Below are 19,207 nucleotides of genomic sequence, written 5' to 3'. Positions count from 1 at the left end.
TCTTGGAGCAGGTGGTTCCTGTGGTTCCACATGGAACATTCTCAGTGAGCACTCTGAAGGTTCCATTGCTCTGAGCACTGCCACAGTAGTCCTGAGGAAGACACACACATACACACACACACACACAGATCATCAATATTAGTGGCTCATTGCCACTATCATTGTCTTTCTATCTTATTAATGTCTTATTATTATAAATTATTATGTCATTTTAAGTTGTATTTTATTGCTGTACATCCTATACATTTCATTGTACCTTTGACCCTATGTTAACCTATACATATGACAAAACTGAAACTGAACTGCTCTGCTTAACTCTTGACTTGCTGGTTATCAACTTTATCATTTGCCAGAGATATGGGATGTTTCGTACTTATACAAAAAGAAAGATAGAGTTAAAGCCTTGATGATACTCCCGAACGGACGTGTACACGGACAGCTGCGGACGCCATGGACGCGTAGTAGTTCTGTTTACTGTCTGCTTATTGTACGTGTCTACAGGGGCGTTTTTGGACGTGGTCCCAGCATTGGACGCTTGATGGGCTGCCACTAGACACAAGTGACCTGATTGGACGAACGCTTTCCCTCGTGAGCTGCTGCTCCCAGCTTTCAAACCGGAACCAACATGGCGCCTCGTTTGGAAACTTTTTTCCCTCATATTATGAAAATAGCACACTGAAATGTGTGTCTGAAAACATTTTATGTGAGAAATAAGACATACAGTTGCTTAATCTGTCTTTATTTTGGATCGACACCGGTTAGTTTAAAAGTTTCTTGGGAGTTTCCAGAGGCGGCGAGTCGCACCGGACGCCCCTGATTTGCATAAAGTAGACTAGACCTCAACTTTATACAAATGAGGAGCAGCCGATTGTGACGCCACATCTTTTGAATCGCACCACCACGCTACTTATATATCAAATTTGTACATCTGAAGACAACAGAAAATACCCTGTTAACACGTCAATTTTTAACATTTAAAGGTCCCATATTGTAAAATATTTGATTTTCATATCTTTTATATTTAATGCAGGTTTAAGTGCCTTTAAAAAACTGTTATAATATCAAAGCGTTCAATATACGGAGAAACACTCATAGCCCGTATTCAGAAATTGTGCGTTTGAAACAAGCCGCTGGATTTCTGTCCATTTGTGAGGTCACAAATATACAATATTTAGACCTTTACACGGTTTTAAAACGTAAACATTCTAAATGTGTCCCAGTTTATATCCTGTTGCAGTGTATGTAAATAACATCAGCTTTGAGTGACAGGAAGTAAACATGGACCCAAACTATTGCCTAGCAACGCAATTCCGTTGCAATTCCGTTGAAATGCACTAAAACGGAGCGTTTCAGACAGAGGGTAAATACAGGTATATTCAGGTAGACAGTAAGAGGAAAATAAAGTTGTTTTTTAACATTACAGCATGTAAACATGTTCTAGTAGAGACACAAAATACAAGTATGAACCTGAAAATGAGCATAATATGGGACCTTTAACGCATTTCAAATTGGGTGTTACCACTTCATCAGTTTCTGAACCCTATACAATCCAGTGGACGTAGAGATATTAATGCATGTAAACCCTCATTGCAAGAGAGAAAACAATTCCCAGATATCAATTAACAAAGGCTTTTCATTTAATGTGGTGTGTTTACCAAAATCTCCACCAGAGAGCAGTATTAGAGCACAAATAGCAACCTGTTGAATTTTGAGTATAGGTTGGGGGAGAGGAAAGAATTTGGTGTTCTGCAAGCCATTCAGATTTCGATGTAGGAGTCTGTCATTATTGACAGTGTGTGTGTGCACTCATCAATTCAAACACCATCCAAGCTCATCAGGTCCATCCCTCTGTTCATCATCTGTTTTTGTGTGCATTCATACCTGAGTGAGAATGTATTCACAGCTTCCATCAAAGGTGAAGCGCTTCTGATCAAATGTCATGTAGTGTCCATCGCCATGGACGGAGCAGGTTCCGTCACACTGGTTGGTAGTGCACTGCCATTTCCTGTCTTTACAAGTGCTGTAAACAGATACACAGTAGATGCCACCAGGCTTATAATAAAATACTTTTTATTTCTACATGTCAGTCACAGATATACTAAGTATATCAAAAGAATTAAGTAGCCTATACCTGCTGCATATTTCTAGCTTTACAGCATTTCACTCCACTTGTGATTCACCTACCAGGTGTTGCAGTCCACCTTGGTGGTCTGTCCAGGCTGGTAGGAGACGCCGTTGTGAACACAGGAACAGGCCTCTGGCTTCATGCAGCCTCCTTTAACGTCAGACACCATCCCAGAGGGACACATACAGCCGGAGACACACTCTGTGGTCACCTGGAGAAGAGAATCTAACTTACAATCCACAGTCCCAATTGTTTCATCTGTGCTCCAGCAGAGAAATATTTGACTTGACCTCAGATTATCCAAATATTTAATATGAACTAATCATCTGTATTTGCGGGTAAATGTTCCTTTATGTTGGGGAGAAGGTGACTCACACAGGCCATGTCTAATGTGTTGCAGCTCTTCTCACACTCAGTTCCTTTTGCAGCTGGACCGTTAGCAGAGCAGTTGAAGAACACCATGGGGGAAGCACAGGCTGCTGAGAAAAGACAAATCTGAAATTAATTTAATGCATTTCTAATATTAATCTTGGTCTAAGACTATTTGATGCACTTGAATGTTAGTAGGACATTTATTTTATTGTTTACAAATTTTCACCCCAAAATCCCCCCCCCCCCTCCACCCCCCCAAAAAAAACATATATATATATATATATATAAATAAATAAATAAATAATTATTTAAAAATTAAATAAAAATAACAATAAATAAAATTGGATTTTCTGAAATAGAACTGAAGCCAACACCGAGCTAGCTTTCCCCCCTGCATCCAGTCTTTAACCACGTCCTGACTCCAGCTCTGTACTTACTGTAACACACATACCATTCTCATATCGGTATCCATCTTATCATCTTACTCTCAGAGAAAGTAAATGAACACATCTCCTTTTAAACTGTAATGAACTCAGACTATAGATCCCAGGTATTATTTTCAAATATGAACTTAGTTAAAATGATGCAGCCAACTATAGTATTTTAGCTATATGCGGGCGGCCAACAACTGTCTCGTTCTACATCTAACTGCACTGCCATTTGGGTTAATACGGTACTATCAGGAATGAATGTAGCACACACTACTTATCAGGTGATTCTGTATTATATAACTTACATGGCTGTATAATAATCTCTCCAATGCAGCTGAGTTTGCCCTCCTTACAGGTGCTAGTGGAGAAATACATAAAAAAAAGCACATTAATATTCACACATATAGAACCTTGCAACACTCTGTAATTATGATTGGCTTAGAAACACACAAAATGCCTTTTCATGAATAAATCAAACCCTTCATTTTATATATTAATATACTTCACATTTTAGTGCTCAAAAACATTACAGGCTGGGGCTTTAAGGCTTAGACATTAGGTATAATGTACACTCGTTTGAACCTACCAAATTCCACTACAGATCACTGCAGCGACACGATAAAAACTTGCACAAAATATAATTTTCATACCACATGAGCCCATCCTTGTTGACGACCTGTCCGGGAGGCACCACTGAGCCTTTGTCATAACAGGGACAAGCCTGAGACGGGACACACTTCCCATTGTCATCCAAATAGGTTCCTTCAGCACAGACGCAGCCGTCGATGGGCGGGAAGGAGAAGTGACAGCTGAGGTCCGTGGTGCTGATGCAGCGGCATGTGTGACCGCTGGACGTGATGTTGTAGGAGTAGACCATGCTGCTGGGGCAGGAGCTGGCATATTTCCCTGATGAGGTCAGACGAACAGAATCAGTGGAAAACTGTGAGACTGTTGCACTGCGATCATGCCACATGAAGATGTTTAAAGGACCATACCAGTGTTAGTGCTCAATTTAGCCTATTGTGCTATAATGCTACAGCAACATTTTCTATAGACATAGAATGTGTATAAGAAGTGGACGTAGTCACGGCGACGTCACCCATTGGTTTGTGGACTACCGTTTTAAAGCCTCGAGATTTGGCATTTTGTCCGTCGCCATGTTGTTGTTTTTTGCAACCAGAAGTGACACGAGAGGGTGGAGCTGGACAACTCACCCTACAAGCGGAATGTAGTGGGGTTAATCCTACCCTGCATGCAACAGGAGGATAACTTTGACAGCAATAAAAGCAGACATGAAGTTCACTAATTCAAGGAGGTTTCATGACCATCAACTTGATTTTCATACTTTGGATGGAAAGAAATAGTTGACATTCAAACAGGTATGACAGGCAAAATAAAAAAATATATACATGTAAAACCTCCGGAGTGATCCTTTAGTATCACATACGTAAGTGAATATAGACAGTGAGCTTGTATGTCAGAAAACTCAATAGAGATGTTACGCTCGAAGCAGCTCACTCGACACGGTATCAGTCTTTTCAAAGCACAAGTATAAGCAAAATGTTTCAATGACTTGTTTCACCACGCCAAAGGTCATGTGACCATCCCAAATGAGGCTTTGTGACGTCACACGCGTTTCCGACAAAAATAGCAATAACTAGAATGGCACTCGGAGAGCGCAGACCTCCGCCAACGCGTTACTTTAAAAACAGATCACAGCTCACAGCTGGCGGTACCGTGAGGTGGTCGGCTTATTATTAACACGGTGTGTTTCCGTGTATCGAATCGGCGGATGCCTCTATCATTCAGCAGCCTTGTTATGTCTGTATAACGTTACACTACGCTGTCTGTCATCCCGTCATCTACCGCTACCATCATCAGTTACACTGCGCATGTGTTATACCCTGTGGTTTTAATGCTCAGGCTGATCGGAATCCTTAAAGATATTCCTGAATCCGGATCATGATCCGGATCACCACCAAAATCTAATGGATTGTCCATTGTGCCACACCCCACCCCTCCAAAAAATGTAATTCAAATCCGTGACGGACTTTTGGAGTAATCCTGCTAACAGACAAACAAACAAACAAACCAACAAACAAACCAATAAACCACCGGCGGTGAAAAACAGTCAAAGCAGTAAGACCACTGGTATTATGATTGTTGTTTCATCGCGGTCTCAGATTGAATCCTTCCGTACAAATGCATGGGTTGGGTTTGGCTTTTCTGTTTCACAATTACTCACCACAGATGGTCTTCCTCCAGCCGCTAAGCTGAATTCCTGCAGCTGCACAGGCATGGGCGTAGGAGGAGACTGCAGCACACATGCAGTCCTCACTTTTCTCACAGTTACAGCTGTCATACATGCAGTTCTGTGATGAGACAATAAATAAACAGCAGTGGAGTGTGAGGTCACGTCACAGGTCCGGATACTGCTGTACAGTAGCTGTGAGACTTACCTCTTTGTAGGAATCGGGGCTGATCTCTGAGTGACAGGAGGCAAACACTCCCTGAGGGTCACTCAGCATGGAGCACCAGTGCTTGGCGTACTTCTCTGTCATTGACAAACAAGGACCAACATCAGTGATTCTGAAGAACCCACAGTCAAATCAAAATCAATCAAAATGAGTCAGACCTACCATTATCCAGGCTAAGACTGCAGGGGTTCTCAAAGTTGCTCTTAACATCGAGGCAACCAGCACGGGTCTTCCAGCTGTTGACAAAACCGGCTGCTGTGGCATCTGGAACGCCACTGAGCTTGAGAAAGTCATCAGCTTGGTTACTGTTGAAGTTCCCACACATACCTGCAGACAGACACCATCACGGCAATGACAATACAGACGTGGCAAATTGGATTGATTGTGCGGTTACTCTTTCCCCACGGGGCAGAAGAACCACAACTCGTCATCTTTCTGTCTTTCTGTCTGTCACGCTTTCTTCTTCTTCTTCCGTACTAAAACAGACTGATGAGTGATAAATAAAAATCCCATGTTCCAAACTATTCAATACAGGGAAAGTGATCCACACCATGCCGCTATAGCTGGCAACTATTGTCCATGGCAGTATATTTAAATATCGGTATTTTCTACATTCTTCCTCTAATGGAAACATTTGATGCTATTTTGCATGCTGCAAAACAGATCATTTGAGTACACCTACCACATGTCTTGGCCTGGTAGGCGCTGGTCACTGTGACGTAGAGCTGCATGATCGGCTGCAGCTGCACCTCCAACAGAACGCCAACAGATGTCTTCACCAGCAGGTAGAAAGAAGACGCTCTGAAGGCCGAGATCCCAGCTAGGGGGGGTAAGAGAAAAGTTGAGGATGGGAGTTTGTTAAAGGAGACAACATTGAAATACTATTTATCTGTTCATCTGGCTAGTCCAGGGGTCGGCAACCTTTACTATCAAAAGAGCCATTTTAGGCAAAGAAAAAGAAAGAAAAATCTGTCTGGAGCCGCAAAACATTTGATCATTGTGATGAAGGTAACACAGTTTATAGTCTAAGTATATAGTAAATAAGTCTAATGCAGTGAGGGCCAAAGAGAAAATGTATTACGAAGTATTAGGGTCACAATGAAGGAAAAAAATTGGCGATTTTCAGAATAAAGTCAGAATATTATGAGAAAAAAGTAGTAACATTACGAGAATAAAGTCATAACTTAACGAGAGAAAAAGAAAATAACACGTAAAATTACTACTTTATAATATTATGACTTTATTCTCGAAATCTCAGATTTTTTTTTTTTTTTCCCTCAATGTGGCCCTAATACTCCGTTGTACTGTCGTACCATAGACCTACAACAATGATAAATAAAAATGAAAATCCACAGGGAGCCACTGGAGAGGGCCTAAAGAGTGTGGCTCCGGAGCCGCAGGTTGCAGACCCCTGGGCTAGTCAGAAAAAACAGTTCAAAGTTAAAGCATATCACTTTAATATATCATCCTATTCAGGCCAGAGGCGATTGAACTGATGCTGGATCTGCAGTAAAGATAATCAAGTTGTTGGAGATGATTTTGTGGAAACAGACGCCGGTTATTGGAATCAGCTTCTGTAGAAGTTGATAAATGATGCTCATCAAGTGTGCTTCTGAGCTTAATTCATTTAATTTTTTTTCATTGATTATTAATTTCATTTCACATTTTTGTATTTCTTCTTGTCATCATCACTGTTGAGCTATGGTGGTGAGATAGTGACCTCACATTGGACACAAGATGTCTCCAGCCACTCCTTTTTTATCAGCCAGCAATGAGACTCATCTCATAAGACACACTAGCACTCTCTCTCCCCACACCCTGGCCCACCAGTAGGTGTCGCCAGTGCAGCGGCGATGACCTTCATCCTCACTTGTTTCCCACCCACACCCTCAGGTATTTATGTTCACTGGAATTCACAATCAAGGCTGAAGGACTGCTGCCAGGAATTGAACCACACAGCTCCTCACATGGGGTTTGCCCATGTACTACCCTTCGCTATGTTTTCAACAGAATTAATGTCAGCGGCAACCAGGACAGAAGTGTGTGTGTGTGTGTGTGACCCGACAAGCCAACAGGATTTCTATAATAAGGCAAGGACAGTGGCAAACAACTACAGATGCCTATGGAATATAGAAACCAGCTCTAACTCTGTATCATACATGAGGATGAATTTAAGGCCGTATTTAAATATTGGTAGAGTAAAGGAAGAAATCAGATATGATAGTTTGGGCCCTGACAGGAACTGGAATGAAGTGTTGATCCACTCCTCGGTCATCCAGCTAAACTAGAAAATATACTGTAGCTTGTAACGTGGCCACACAGTGTATCTTTCTACATGTCAGATAGAGAGAAAGTCAGAGGTGAATACTGTTCAGTGGAGTGTCTCTCACCAGCAGAGAAGGGTAACTGAGCGTAGATGCCGTTCACAAAAACCTTGCCGTTAGGATGGATGGTGATCACCTTTATAGAAAAGGAGACCAGATGTTAGTATTGAAATCTTTGCAGTCTGGGTGTGTGAGTTCAACGCTGCTCAGTCCTGCTCTCTCATTCTAGAACAGGTATATGGTACATATTTGTCCAAGTATTTTTATATGTCATATTTATTGTAATTTTTCATTTCTATATTTATGTTCTTGACTTTTTGCAGTACTTTTCCTGTATTTTTGATTTCCTCTTAACATGTTTATTGTATTCACCAAACACCAAGGCAAATTCCTTGCAAGTGAACAACCTACTTGGCAGTACGGATTCTGCTTGTACTGCATGATCATGCAACTTGATAAAACAAAACATGATATAACATGATTTTCACTGTGATGATTTTCACTGTGATGGACTCAATCTAGTTCCAAGATTGCTAGATGATTTAATTGCATATTGAAATGAATATAGAAACCAATTGCTGGCTGAAATATAAGAAAAACATATTCAACAATCCACAACTCGATTGTAGGCTATGCTTTGGAAAATGATGATTTGAAGACAAGCAAAACAAAACTGGTTATGGTTTCCTCATTTCCTTTCTATAATACAAATAATGTTGAATAGCTTTGGAAGGAAGAAATGTTTTTTTATTCATTTTGTAATATTGTTTTTTGGATTCAGGACCATTCATGAAACATATCTATTACAGCCCAGTCTCAAGGCAAAGTGCGGTCGTGTCTAGAAGGTAACCCGCAAATTGCGAAATCTGATCTGAGATCTGTAAAAACGTGCAAAAACTCTTGTGAGACTCGCTGCCCGATTACCTATCCTAACCTTAACTATTCGAGATCGCTGCTTAACCTTAGGCTTGGTTGAGATGAGCCAGGCCTGCGCAGAATCGATCACCGGCCATCGCCGTGCCATGCGTACTGGTTAGATTTGTGTCCGACTTTCTCTGACATAACGATGACCTCACGAGATCGAGGTTGGCCGCAGTTTTTAGAGCTAGGCGCCTCAGTTGCTCTCCACCGACTGCAAGACCCAGAGCATTATGGCAAACGCCTGGCTGTCACCTGATCAAAGGCTCATAAAGCCCAGTTTGGGGCCGTCGGTGAGCGTCTGTCGGACGAGTATTTTCGGTGTGTACCGCGCCGTCGGCTCTAGTCTACCCATATACTTGACATAGTTTTTTTTCGGCCTTCGTTTGACAGCAAACGCCACGTGTTTCTAGAAAATCCTAACTTTCTGTGATATTTTTTTGGAGGCTATTAGTCTCATGTTGTGCGATGAAGGTTTCTTCTGTTAACAAATACATCTTATGGGGTCGATAATAATAATAATAGTGAATGTTATTTATATGTAGCACTTATCAAACGAGTGGTCTTTACAATGTGCTTTACAAGGCGGACACAAAAATAATAAAGATTGATAGAATCCAATGCCAGATACACGCACATTTACACATAGATTTACAAACAAATAGAAATAAATCTGAACGTGGTCTGAAAATTACAAGTGGCCTACAGATCGGATCTAACAGGATGTAACTATCTCTGTGACTTCCTGTAAATTCTTTGAAGGCGGCTGATGTGATGTTTGTCACGTGATGTTTGTCACGTGTAGTGTAGTGACGGAAGTCTGACTTCAGAGCTAGTTATGTAGTACATACAGTAGAGTGAGAAAGACCACTTCTGATGGCTGAATGGATGGATGGATGGTTGGATGGTGAGGTGGATGGGTCCAGCAAACACAGGACTTTCAACTGGGAGACCCGTATTTGTGACTGGCAATTTATTTTGCAAGTTATGCTGTTTGTCACATGTTTGTAGTGACGGTTGTCACGTGACGTTTGTCACCTGGTTTCCGTACGTATTTTACTTAGTTTACGTACTTATTTTAACCATGACGTTTTCCCTTAACTTAACTAACTGGTTTTCTTGCATGAACCTAAATCGGTGTCTTTGTTGCCCCCTGCTGGTACTGCACATTAAAGGTCCCATATTGTAAAAAGTGAGATTTTCAGGTTTTTTACATTATAAAGCAGGTTTAAGTACTACAGTATATGTATACTGTTAAACTATCAAAACGCTCAATATACAAAGAAACACACACAGCCCATATTCAGAAATTGTGCGTTTGAAACAAGCCGTTAGGATTTCTGTCCATTCGTGATGTCATAAATATACAATATTTAGACCATTACACGGTTTTAAACATTCTAAATGTGTCCCAGTTTATTTCCTGTTGCAGTTTATGTAAATGATATCAGCTGACAGGAAGTAAACATGGACCCAAACTGTTGCCTAGCAACGCAATTCCGTCGCAATTCCATTGAAATGCACTAAAACGGAGCGTTTAAAACAGAGGGTGAATACAGGTATATTCAGGCAGACAATAATGTGTTTTTTGAAATTACAGCATGATTACAGCATGTATACATGTTCTATTAGAAACACAAAATACAAGTATGAACCTGAAAATGAGCAGGATATGAGACCTTTAATACAGGCGTGTAATAGTCAGATCTCTGCAAGGCAACTGACGCGCTGCCCTCAGGTGGACAGGCGGGTCTATTACACCCTTTGGTGTGATGCCAACTTCAAGGATTGTCTTGTGAAAATAATGAAGCTATCATTTTTTTCCAGTTAAAAAAGTCAAATAGTGTTGTGTGTATGTGTGTTTATGTGTGTGTGTGTGTGTGTGTGTGTGTGTGTGTGTGTGTATCATACTCACATGAAGCCCTCCAGACAATCCCAAGGTAACAGACTTGAGGCAGGTTTCACTCTCAGTCAGTCCACACTGCGTCAGCTCTCCCTGAATCACAAACTGGTCTCCACTGCAGTCCTAAACACACACACACAAAACTATCCAACTACTGCTGGACTGAAACAACATAGCTGCAGACAGCAGTGTAAAGGGTACAAAGGAGAAATGACAGTGGATGTATCGGGTCCCGACAGTGCATCAGTTATCCACCCTATTGACAGAGAGAGCTTGTGTGTTGTGTAGGAATGTTAATACACTAACTGTGTGGCTGGAGGGGATTAGGAACAGAAGAAAAGCGGTAGCCTAATATTAGAGAACTATAAGATATTAATATTGTGTACTCTGTATTCCTCAATAAAAACAACAATTTAAAAAAGTATTGTTTTATCTTGACTGATTATTGTTGACATATGATTGTTGATGCAACAAAACAATGACATCATTATAAAAAGTTATTCACTTATTCTTATTTTCAACACACCCTTCTTTGTATAATAACTTATATTTAGTTAATGTCATTGTCAATATTAACTTGTTATTAAAAGACCTGATCAGATTAGTTTGGAGGCGATAAGAGTTTCCAAGCCTTGATCTTACTGTAGGGGATGGGGACTTTTGGATACATTACTGCATACTGATTAAATATATGGGATGGTACAGAGATGTTTTTTTTTATTTACAACACTAATCACATTTCTTCTGTTCATAAAAGCTTTAACTGGTTTGAGGTTGAGGTCTTGCCTAGGCTTGTGTAGCAGTGTTATGCATGTGTTACCATGGCAGGGGTGTGTGTATGTGTTTGTGTGTATAACAGCACTGATGATTAATGTGTACTACCTTAGCCAGGACGTAGGAGCAGTCCCCATGGAAGGTGTAGACTTTTTCATCGAAGGTGTTGATGTGAGCCCCTCCCTCGACAGAGCAGCTTCCTGGACAGTTCTCCTCCGTACAGTTCCACTGGCCACTCTCACACACACTGTCAGCACACACAGTTTCATCTTATTTGCCAGTGGATAGCTGATCTCTAAAACTAACTAGGCTAAACATATTCTGGGACCTACTCTTACTCTGCACTGGACACTTACTGAGGAAACAGAAATTGTAAATTATATAATTGACCAGTGATGTAATCTCATCCTTAGACAAAGATCAGTTTTACAGGAACAATTTTTATTGGTTGACCATTATCTCCTTCTTATACCTTCCTTCTTTATGCTATTGGTGTTTGTCAACAGGCATTATTCTGGTTTGATTCTTATCTTCATAGTCGTTGTCAGTGTGTTTCTTTTCATTTTAATCAATCCGATTATTTAATCACTAACAAGGGTCTATTTCAGGGCCTTTACTTTTCTCGACTTTTTTTAATAACGATCTTCCAAAATTTGCTCTAAATCTTTTGTTCCATTCTATGCAGATGACATTGTTATCTCTCTCTCTCTCTCTCCTCTCTCTCTCTCTCTCTATATATATATATATATATATATATATATATATATATGTGTGTATTGTTAAAAAAAACATTTTTTTGAATAACAATCTCACATTAAACACGCTGTTTGGTATTAAATATAATCTCAATCATCCATTCTGCTGAATTAGCTACTAACTTCACTGATGAGTCTCCACAGTTTGATACATTTAAATATTTGGGACTTTGGATTGATTCAGAATTTTCTTTCAGGCCTCATTTATTCTATTAAAAATAAAACAAATGCCAGTTTCTTTTTTCGTTTTACTCTCAGGTAAGAAAACTAAATTGTCTACACTTTTATTTCCCATTACTGATTATGATGATAGCATATACCAAAACACTTCTGAAAGACATCTTCATCCTTTAAATGTAGTTTACAATAATAGCTGTAGCTTTGTCTCATGTTTTGTTTCATGTATGATACACTGGTTAATATACAGTAACTGGTTACCTTTAACTCTAGGTGGTTGCTCTTGTTTTCAAATGCTTTTACTTCAACTTTTCTTTTCCATTTAGATCATCATATACTCACTTTAGACACACTCAACACCCCTTTCTTATATGTGCCTAAAATTATTAAACAAATTGGGGAATGTGCTTTTAAGTTTAAAGCACCATGTGACTTTCATGACTTCAAGACTTCTTTGCTTGTTTACCTCAGATGTACTTGTTTTGTTTTGTCTTGAATATATTTATCTTAGGTTTTTGTTCCTAGTTGGACTCAGTAATTTGACATAATGTGTTTTTTGTCGGGCAGTGTTAATGTATTTAATTTCTCATTACTTCTGTGCAGATGACACTTGTTACAGATATGTAGTGTGTGTGTGGTTTGGGATACTGGGAGAGTATTATTACAGTAGTATTATAGTACTTATGTGTGTGCTCTTGCTGATGTTACTATGTTAATTGTTTTGTATTGTTTAATTTACTATCATTACTATTATTTATTTTTGTTGAAATATCTGTTCATATCCATGTTATTGTGTCAGAGGACCTCAAGATGGTGCATCTTATCCTCAAATTAAAATTTGAAATAAATAAATTGACAGTGATTTTTTGAACAAATAAACGTATTTTCCATATAATGTGGAGTCTTCCTTAACATGCAGACAGACTGATATATTATATATCATACCATTTTTTGCAGTTACTGGAGTAGGATTCCCCCAGGTCCATAGATCTTGCTGTTGTAGCTGCAGGAGCACTTGTTCAGTGGGACACAACCCTCTCCGTTTTAAATCATCCAGCACCGTGCCTGAAAGTCATCAAAGAATCACTGCATTAAAACACAGTGTGTGTGTGTGTGTTCTTGTACTTGCTACATAGTAAGGACCCAAACAAGTTTTTAACCAACAGAGTTAGGACATTTTTGGGAACTGAGGACATTTTCTCACTTTTTCAGAGGCCTGTTTGAGGGTTCAGACTGGGCTTTTAAAGGGGACTATTTGTAACTTTCAGAAATGCTTCTTAACAGCGACACCTGTGGCCGTGAAATCAACGAAAGTCAGCGTCGGGCTCGCACTTGCTCGCTCTAAATATACCTGAACGAGCATCGCTCAAAACAGTGAGGCGACACACGTCAGCTAAAACCACAATATCACTCTATATTTCAGCTGCTTGGCAGTAATGTTAGCGACCAGACGAAGGTCTCTCCATGAACATGATTTAGATCTGATCTTAGTGTTGGCTTTTCCTGCCTCAGCGCAGGCTGATGCAGCGGGTGGCTCTGCAGCGTGTCTCCCTGCTCTCTCCGCCCGCAGCCGGGAGAGAGCAGAGGAGACACCGGCACCCGGTCGGTAACGATCGAGGGTAACGTAACTCTCTGAAGAGCTCCGTCACTTCACAAGACACGGGAAAGCTCTGTTGGTTCTGGAGGAACTGCAGCATTTATTTATGCACAAACGTCCCCTGTGCATTCACTAGATATTCTCAGAGCTAAACTAACTCTTCTGCAGTGTGTAGTGAGCACGCGTTCACGTCTAGAGGTGGAGCGAGACAGCGAGGACGCTGCGCGCATTCTGAGTGAAGGAGAGCAGGCAGCGGAGACGAGGCTCCAGCCACACGCGAGCGCGCATATGCGAAACGCGCATGTGTGGCGAACCCGCTACATTTATACGCTTAAAAAGTTACAAATAGTCCCTTTAAGGTTCAGATTAGAATTAGGTTTAGGGTAGGGTTAGGGTAAGGGTTGGGGTCAGGCATTAAGTAGTGATGGTTAAGTGTGCGTGTGTGTGTGTGTGTGTGTGTGTTTGTGTATGTATGTATGTATGTGTGTGTGTGTGTGTGTGTGTGTGTGTGTGTATGCATGAATGTGTGTGTCACTCTGCTGTACCTGCTGGGCAGAAGCATCCATCGATACAGTGGTTGTCACAGGTGTTGCTGGCGTCTGGGTTGGAGCAGGCATCAGCGCAGGGACTCCCACACTCCTTGTACTCCATTTGGTGGGGACATGACTTCCCTGTGAATACATCAGTTGTTTTTCACCACTTGACTTACGTAACACCTCTGATTCTCATTCTGAACATTCATTTAGGAGATCGTGTTTAGTCTTGAGATGCTTTTACAGCCCCTGGTGTAGTTCTTTGTCTTGCTTGTTCTTGGTTGGAGAAACACTTGAGCCACCAGTGGCAGTGTGGAAGGGCCATCAACAGTTTTAACCACATCTCTAAGCCAAGGTTCATGATATCTTTAATCAACTATATTAAGTGAATTAACCCATAAATCCCTGGTTTTTCCATAAAACATTTAGTGTTAACAGAATTATGATGGCTGCTGTTCTTGGATTTCTCTAATCCTGGTGGTATATTTGGTCTTTGTGCCTGAGATATTTTGTTTGGACTAAAAGCAGAGGTGGGTAGTGACGAGTTACAATTACTCCTATACATGTAGTCAAGTAACTTTTTTTGTGTAAATTGTACTTGTCAGAGTAGTTTGCGGCATACATATTACTCTTACTAGAGTAGATTTTTAGAGAAAAATCATTACTTTTACTCGTTTACATTTGGATACATTCATCTCGCTACTTTATTTATTATTTTATGCATTCATGATTTGTTAATCAGCTGGTCCCAGGTCTGCGGGCGCTCTCTTATCCTACCTCAGCGACGCCTTCACACAACTCCGTTCAAAGCAGCACGGCTGAAGCTACAGCTGGAGTAACGTTAACGTTATGGCTTTCAAATAGCACTAGCAGCTAACATTCGAGACCAAATTAACAGTGTGCTATGCAGCGGGCTCCGGTTGTGAACGCCGGTCTGAAGTCAGTAGCCTACATCAAAGAACTGTGCGGACACCTGAGCTGACAGAGAGCAGCGAGTGTGTCTATTGTGTTAATATTGCTAAGTTTAATAATATAGATAGTACAAAAACTACTGCTACTCCTGCTTTCTGTCCTAATGTAAGTATTCAAGCTAACGGTGTGCATTTAAGAAGTCATGCTTTTTGTAGCCTGATGAAGAGAGACAGAAAAGTAGAGACCAAATTATGCACACGAAAAAAAAGACCAAACTGCTTTTATGTCAAGTGCACATGGCTGATATGTTTCAACCACAGATGTCTTCCTCAGGTCAAAGTGAAGAAGTGAACACACCTGTGTTTAATAGGCAATTCATGATGAAACATCACAGCATTGACACATTTTCTGATTTATTTGTCAAATCATAATGTAATATAGGATCATCACAAATAAATACAGGTGTATGTTGACTTCTTTAACTTTACCCGACGAAGACCATCTGTGGTCATGTCCACATCAAATAAAGACTTCGGGGCAAAAGACAGTAATGTGCTGGTGTTTTTTTTTATTTAAGTTACTCGCTACTCATGATACTTTTTCAGTAAATACTTTTGTAATCTTCCTCAAGTAGTTATTTTGATGACTACGTTTACTTTTCTACCTGAGTACTTTTTTTTTGCAAAGTAAAAGTACTTTTACTTGTGTATAGTTTTTGGCTACTCTACCCACCACTGCACAAAAGCCCAGATAGGGCAGATAAACCCCTCCTACCCAACCCATGGAATATTTCAATGAGCAGGATCTAATGAGTGTACTAGTGTACTCACAGCAGAGCTCTTTGGTTCTCCAGTTTTGGGTTTGCCTCCAGCCATGGACGCACTGCCTGGAGAACTCTGGACACGGTATTGCACAGGCAGAAGGAGTCTGCGTGTTCATCTATGGGATTGCCACAGTGGCAGAGGTCTGCAACACAAGGCTGAAGTGAAGGAGTCAACATCCAGCAGACTGTGACAGCTGTGAAGGCCGGCCCTGTAAGGATCTGCTCACACAGAGGTTTCTACAGTAAAGACAGACAGACAGGACAGACAGGAATGGAACCAAAGGAAAAGACAGGAAGAGAGCACATTTTTAGGCAGTCAAAGCTAAGATAGTGCATCAATTCTGTTGAAATTCTAACAAAGGCCGCACATATTATCCATGCCAACTTGTGGAGTACGGGTTAGGGTTAGGGTTAGGGTTAGGGTTAGCGTATGTAGTTATCTGAAAATAATGCACAGCCTCTAACAAATCAGAGACTGGCCATCGTATAATAATGATATATATATATATACAACAAAAACATAAAGTGTAGAACATTCCATGTGGCTGTGGCTCAGAGGTAGAGCAGATCACCCATTAATCGGAAGGTCGGCGGTTCGCTCCTCCAGTCCACATGTCAAAGTGTCCTTGAGCAAGACATTCAACCCCAAATTGCTGTGAAGCCTCACCATGTTGTTGCAGCTTTGTGTTGAATCCAGTGTGTAGTCAGAGCAGCTTTCAGTTGGACCCATCCATTTTCCAGAAGTTAGCAAAATCCTGGGGGGATATTTTCACACCTGTTTGGATAATATCAAAGAAACATCTCAGTTCTGTTGCCATGCTACACTGACTGACTGACTTGTTAAAGTGGGTCAAAGTGTACCATGGCTGTAGAACTCATTGTAGAGCTGGACCCCGTTAAAGTCTCCACAAAGACCACAGGTTTGGTTCTTGTACTTCGGGTCTAGTTCCACCTGTGAGGACAAAAAACATCGGTTTGAGGAGTAGTGGAGCTCTCTACTGGGTTATACATACATACTGTACATATACAGTATATTCAGTCAGTCATTTTGTGATCCTACTCACCAAAAGAAATATTTTAGGGCTGGTCCTTAGTCGACTAACACACTACAATCCGTAAAACTGAATTTCTCCACAAAGGCACCACTTTAAAACTTGTGTTTACCAGAGATGTGCTCATATATGTCTTGGAAATAACTCATTCAGCATGAAAAAAAGCATAGAAAATGACTGATCGACTATAGAAATCCGTGTCAACTAAGACCAAAATGATCAGTCGACCTAATCAACTAAGATGGGGGCAGGCCTAAATATTTGCACAGAAATATTTGTTCAGTGTGCAGCCTAACCTTGTAATACTTATTTTATGTACTATTTTAAACAATAATGGTCAGAAAAAAGTTCTTCTATCCTACCAGAAAAGAGTCCTCCTCATTCCAGATAGCAACTAATCCCAGCTTTGCTTTGATTTTGATGTAGGTGGGAGTTTTCTCAATGAGCACCCCTGCATGACTGAATGGTAGGACGACTCTGCAAAAGAAAAAAGAGAAGTCACATTATTTGGTCATTATTTTACATTCGTTTCAAGGTAGATTGTCAATGGTATCTAACCATGTGGGAAGGTATGAAAGCAAAGGGTGGCAGTAGATGCCAATATTTTGTTAGGGGGATTTTACTTCTGTAAAATGTCTGTGCCTTTAGGTTCTGACAACACAGTTCTAATGAGAATCAGTCAGGAAAGAACGATTCTCAAGATCAGGTTGCATAAAGCATCATAAACAAAGCATAAACATTTGCACAGAACCACATTTTTCTTCTAAAGATTTATTTTCCAACATGAATTTACTTAACTAACCACTGAACTGAAACAGTGTTCATAGAAACAAATAGATTTCTAAGGTAACATACTAAAGTTGCCATGGTAGGTAACTCTGTTCTTGTTCATGCTAATCAAGTCAATCCAAACCATTCCTGTTTGCGTTTTTATGAGATATTATTGAATATGACCCATATGTACCATCCAGTCTGAAGCAATATATTATGCAGGCCAGAGTGAAAGGGGCTTAGTGGTTTTTTAGAGAAAACTTACGATTTGTCATCAACGACCACTGAGCCCTCAGAGAGCTCCACTACTGAACCCTCCAACTTCATAATGATGCTTTTGATGGTGTGATGGCTGCCAGCCTCCTGTCTCCTTATCTGGATGTTGAAGTCCTTGTAAGTGCCCCTGCACGAAGAGGTCAGGACGTAGTTGCAAGTGGAGTGCAACTGGAAAACATCTCCATCAAAGGTCTTGAAGTGGAAGTTGCCCCACGTACTGCAAACCTGGCCGTTGTGGATGGGACTCACACCTACAAAGACAGATCAGGATAAGACACCACAGCATTGGCCGTATTTTACACAGTTCTTTACCGACATCAATGAATTCTCACACATTGCTCACATAAGGAAACAGTTTACAGTCGCTGACCAAACAACCAACAAGCTCACCTATTATTTTTTCAGGAATCTGGGACATCGAGGAGAACGTGTTCACAGCAGACTTTGCCTCTGTTGAAAGAAGTAAGAGTTATTTGTTAAGTAATCAGTAATCAAATCTCAAACGTGCATTAAAACACAATAAGGCAGTAGCACATGGGTAAACATTTGAACTGTTAATAGTTCCATTTGTCATATTTGCCAGGCTGCCCTAATGGGAATGGAAATATATGTACCGCTGTGCCAAGCAGCTACGATGGCTGACAAGGTCAGCCATAACAGCCACTCTTTAGCCATAGCCATTTGCTTCTCCAAAGGAATTCTGAGGAAGATGGGAGGAGAGGCCCAGCTCTTTATAGCAGGGGGCAAGGTTCTCAATGTGGCAGCTAAGGGAGTGGCAATCCCATAGCTGACATGGTGATTCATAACTGTTGGTCTTGCTTGTGTCATTTATTTCCCATGGTCCTTGGTTCACTCCTTCCCCTTCAAACAACTGATATGAAGGTCACATCTGTGATGGGAAACAAACTAGCACCTACAGTAAATGCCACAACCTACACTAATGTGGTGTCCATGTCCGCAATGATGGCCAAACTAACTGGTGTTTGT

The 19,207-nt window shown here is 40.7% G+C and overlaps 2 protein-coding genes across 2 annotated transcripts; both read right to left on the bottom strand.

Annotated features, from left to right (window-relative positions):
* Positions 1–1,744: 1,744 nt before the first annotated feature.
* Positions 1,745–16,349, bottom strand: LOC119504454 (mucin-5B-like). The gene is given in 17 exon segments (XM_037796545.1): positions 1,745–2,020; positions 2,185–2,336; positions 2,501–2,604; positions 3,234–3,286; positions 3,579–3,834; positions 5,174–5,300; positions 5,388–5,482; positions 5,568–5,732; positions 6,088–6,225; positions 7,796–7,865; positions 10,563–10,673; positions 11,433–11,571; positions 13,202–13,233; positions 13,235–13,291; positions 13,293–13,321; positions 14,399–14,524; positions 16,129–16,349. Coding segments are annotated over 17 exon segments (1,908 nt in total). The 5' UTR covers positions 16,238–16,349; the 3' UTR covers positions 1,745–1,875.
* Positions 16,229–18,899, bottom strand: LOC119504468 (mucin-5AC-like). The gene is made up of 7 exons (XM_037796555.1): positions 18,835–18,899; positions 18,611–18,670; positions 18,210–18,471; positions 17,536–17,650; positions 16,983–17,073; positions 16,789–16,896; positions 16,229–16,358 (listed from the first exon to the last, which is right to left on the bottom strand). Exons 1-6 carry the CDS (start codon positions 18,893–18,895, stop codon positions 16,838–16,840), a joined length of 648 nt encoding a protein of 215 aa, XP_037652483.1. The 5' UTR covers positions 18,896–18,899; the 3' UTR covers positions 16,229–16,358; positions 16,789–16,837.
* Between the last annotated feature and the right edge of the window lie 308 nt (positions 18,900–19,207).

Source organism: Sebastes umbrosus, chromosome 2 (assembly GCF_015220745.1).
Source record: "Sebastes umbrosus isolate fSebUmb1 chromosome 2, fSebUmb1.pri, whole genome shotgun sequence".
NCBI lineage: Eukaryota > Metazoa > Chordata > Actinopteri > Perciformes > Sebastidae > Sebastes > Sebastes umbrosus.
The sequence above is the reverse complement of the archived record's forward strand: the minus strand, read 5'-3'. Positions and strand labels throughout refer to the sequence as shown.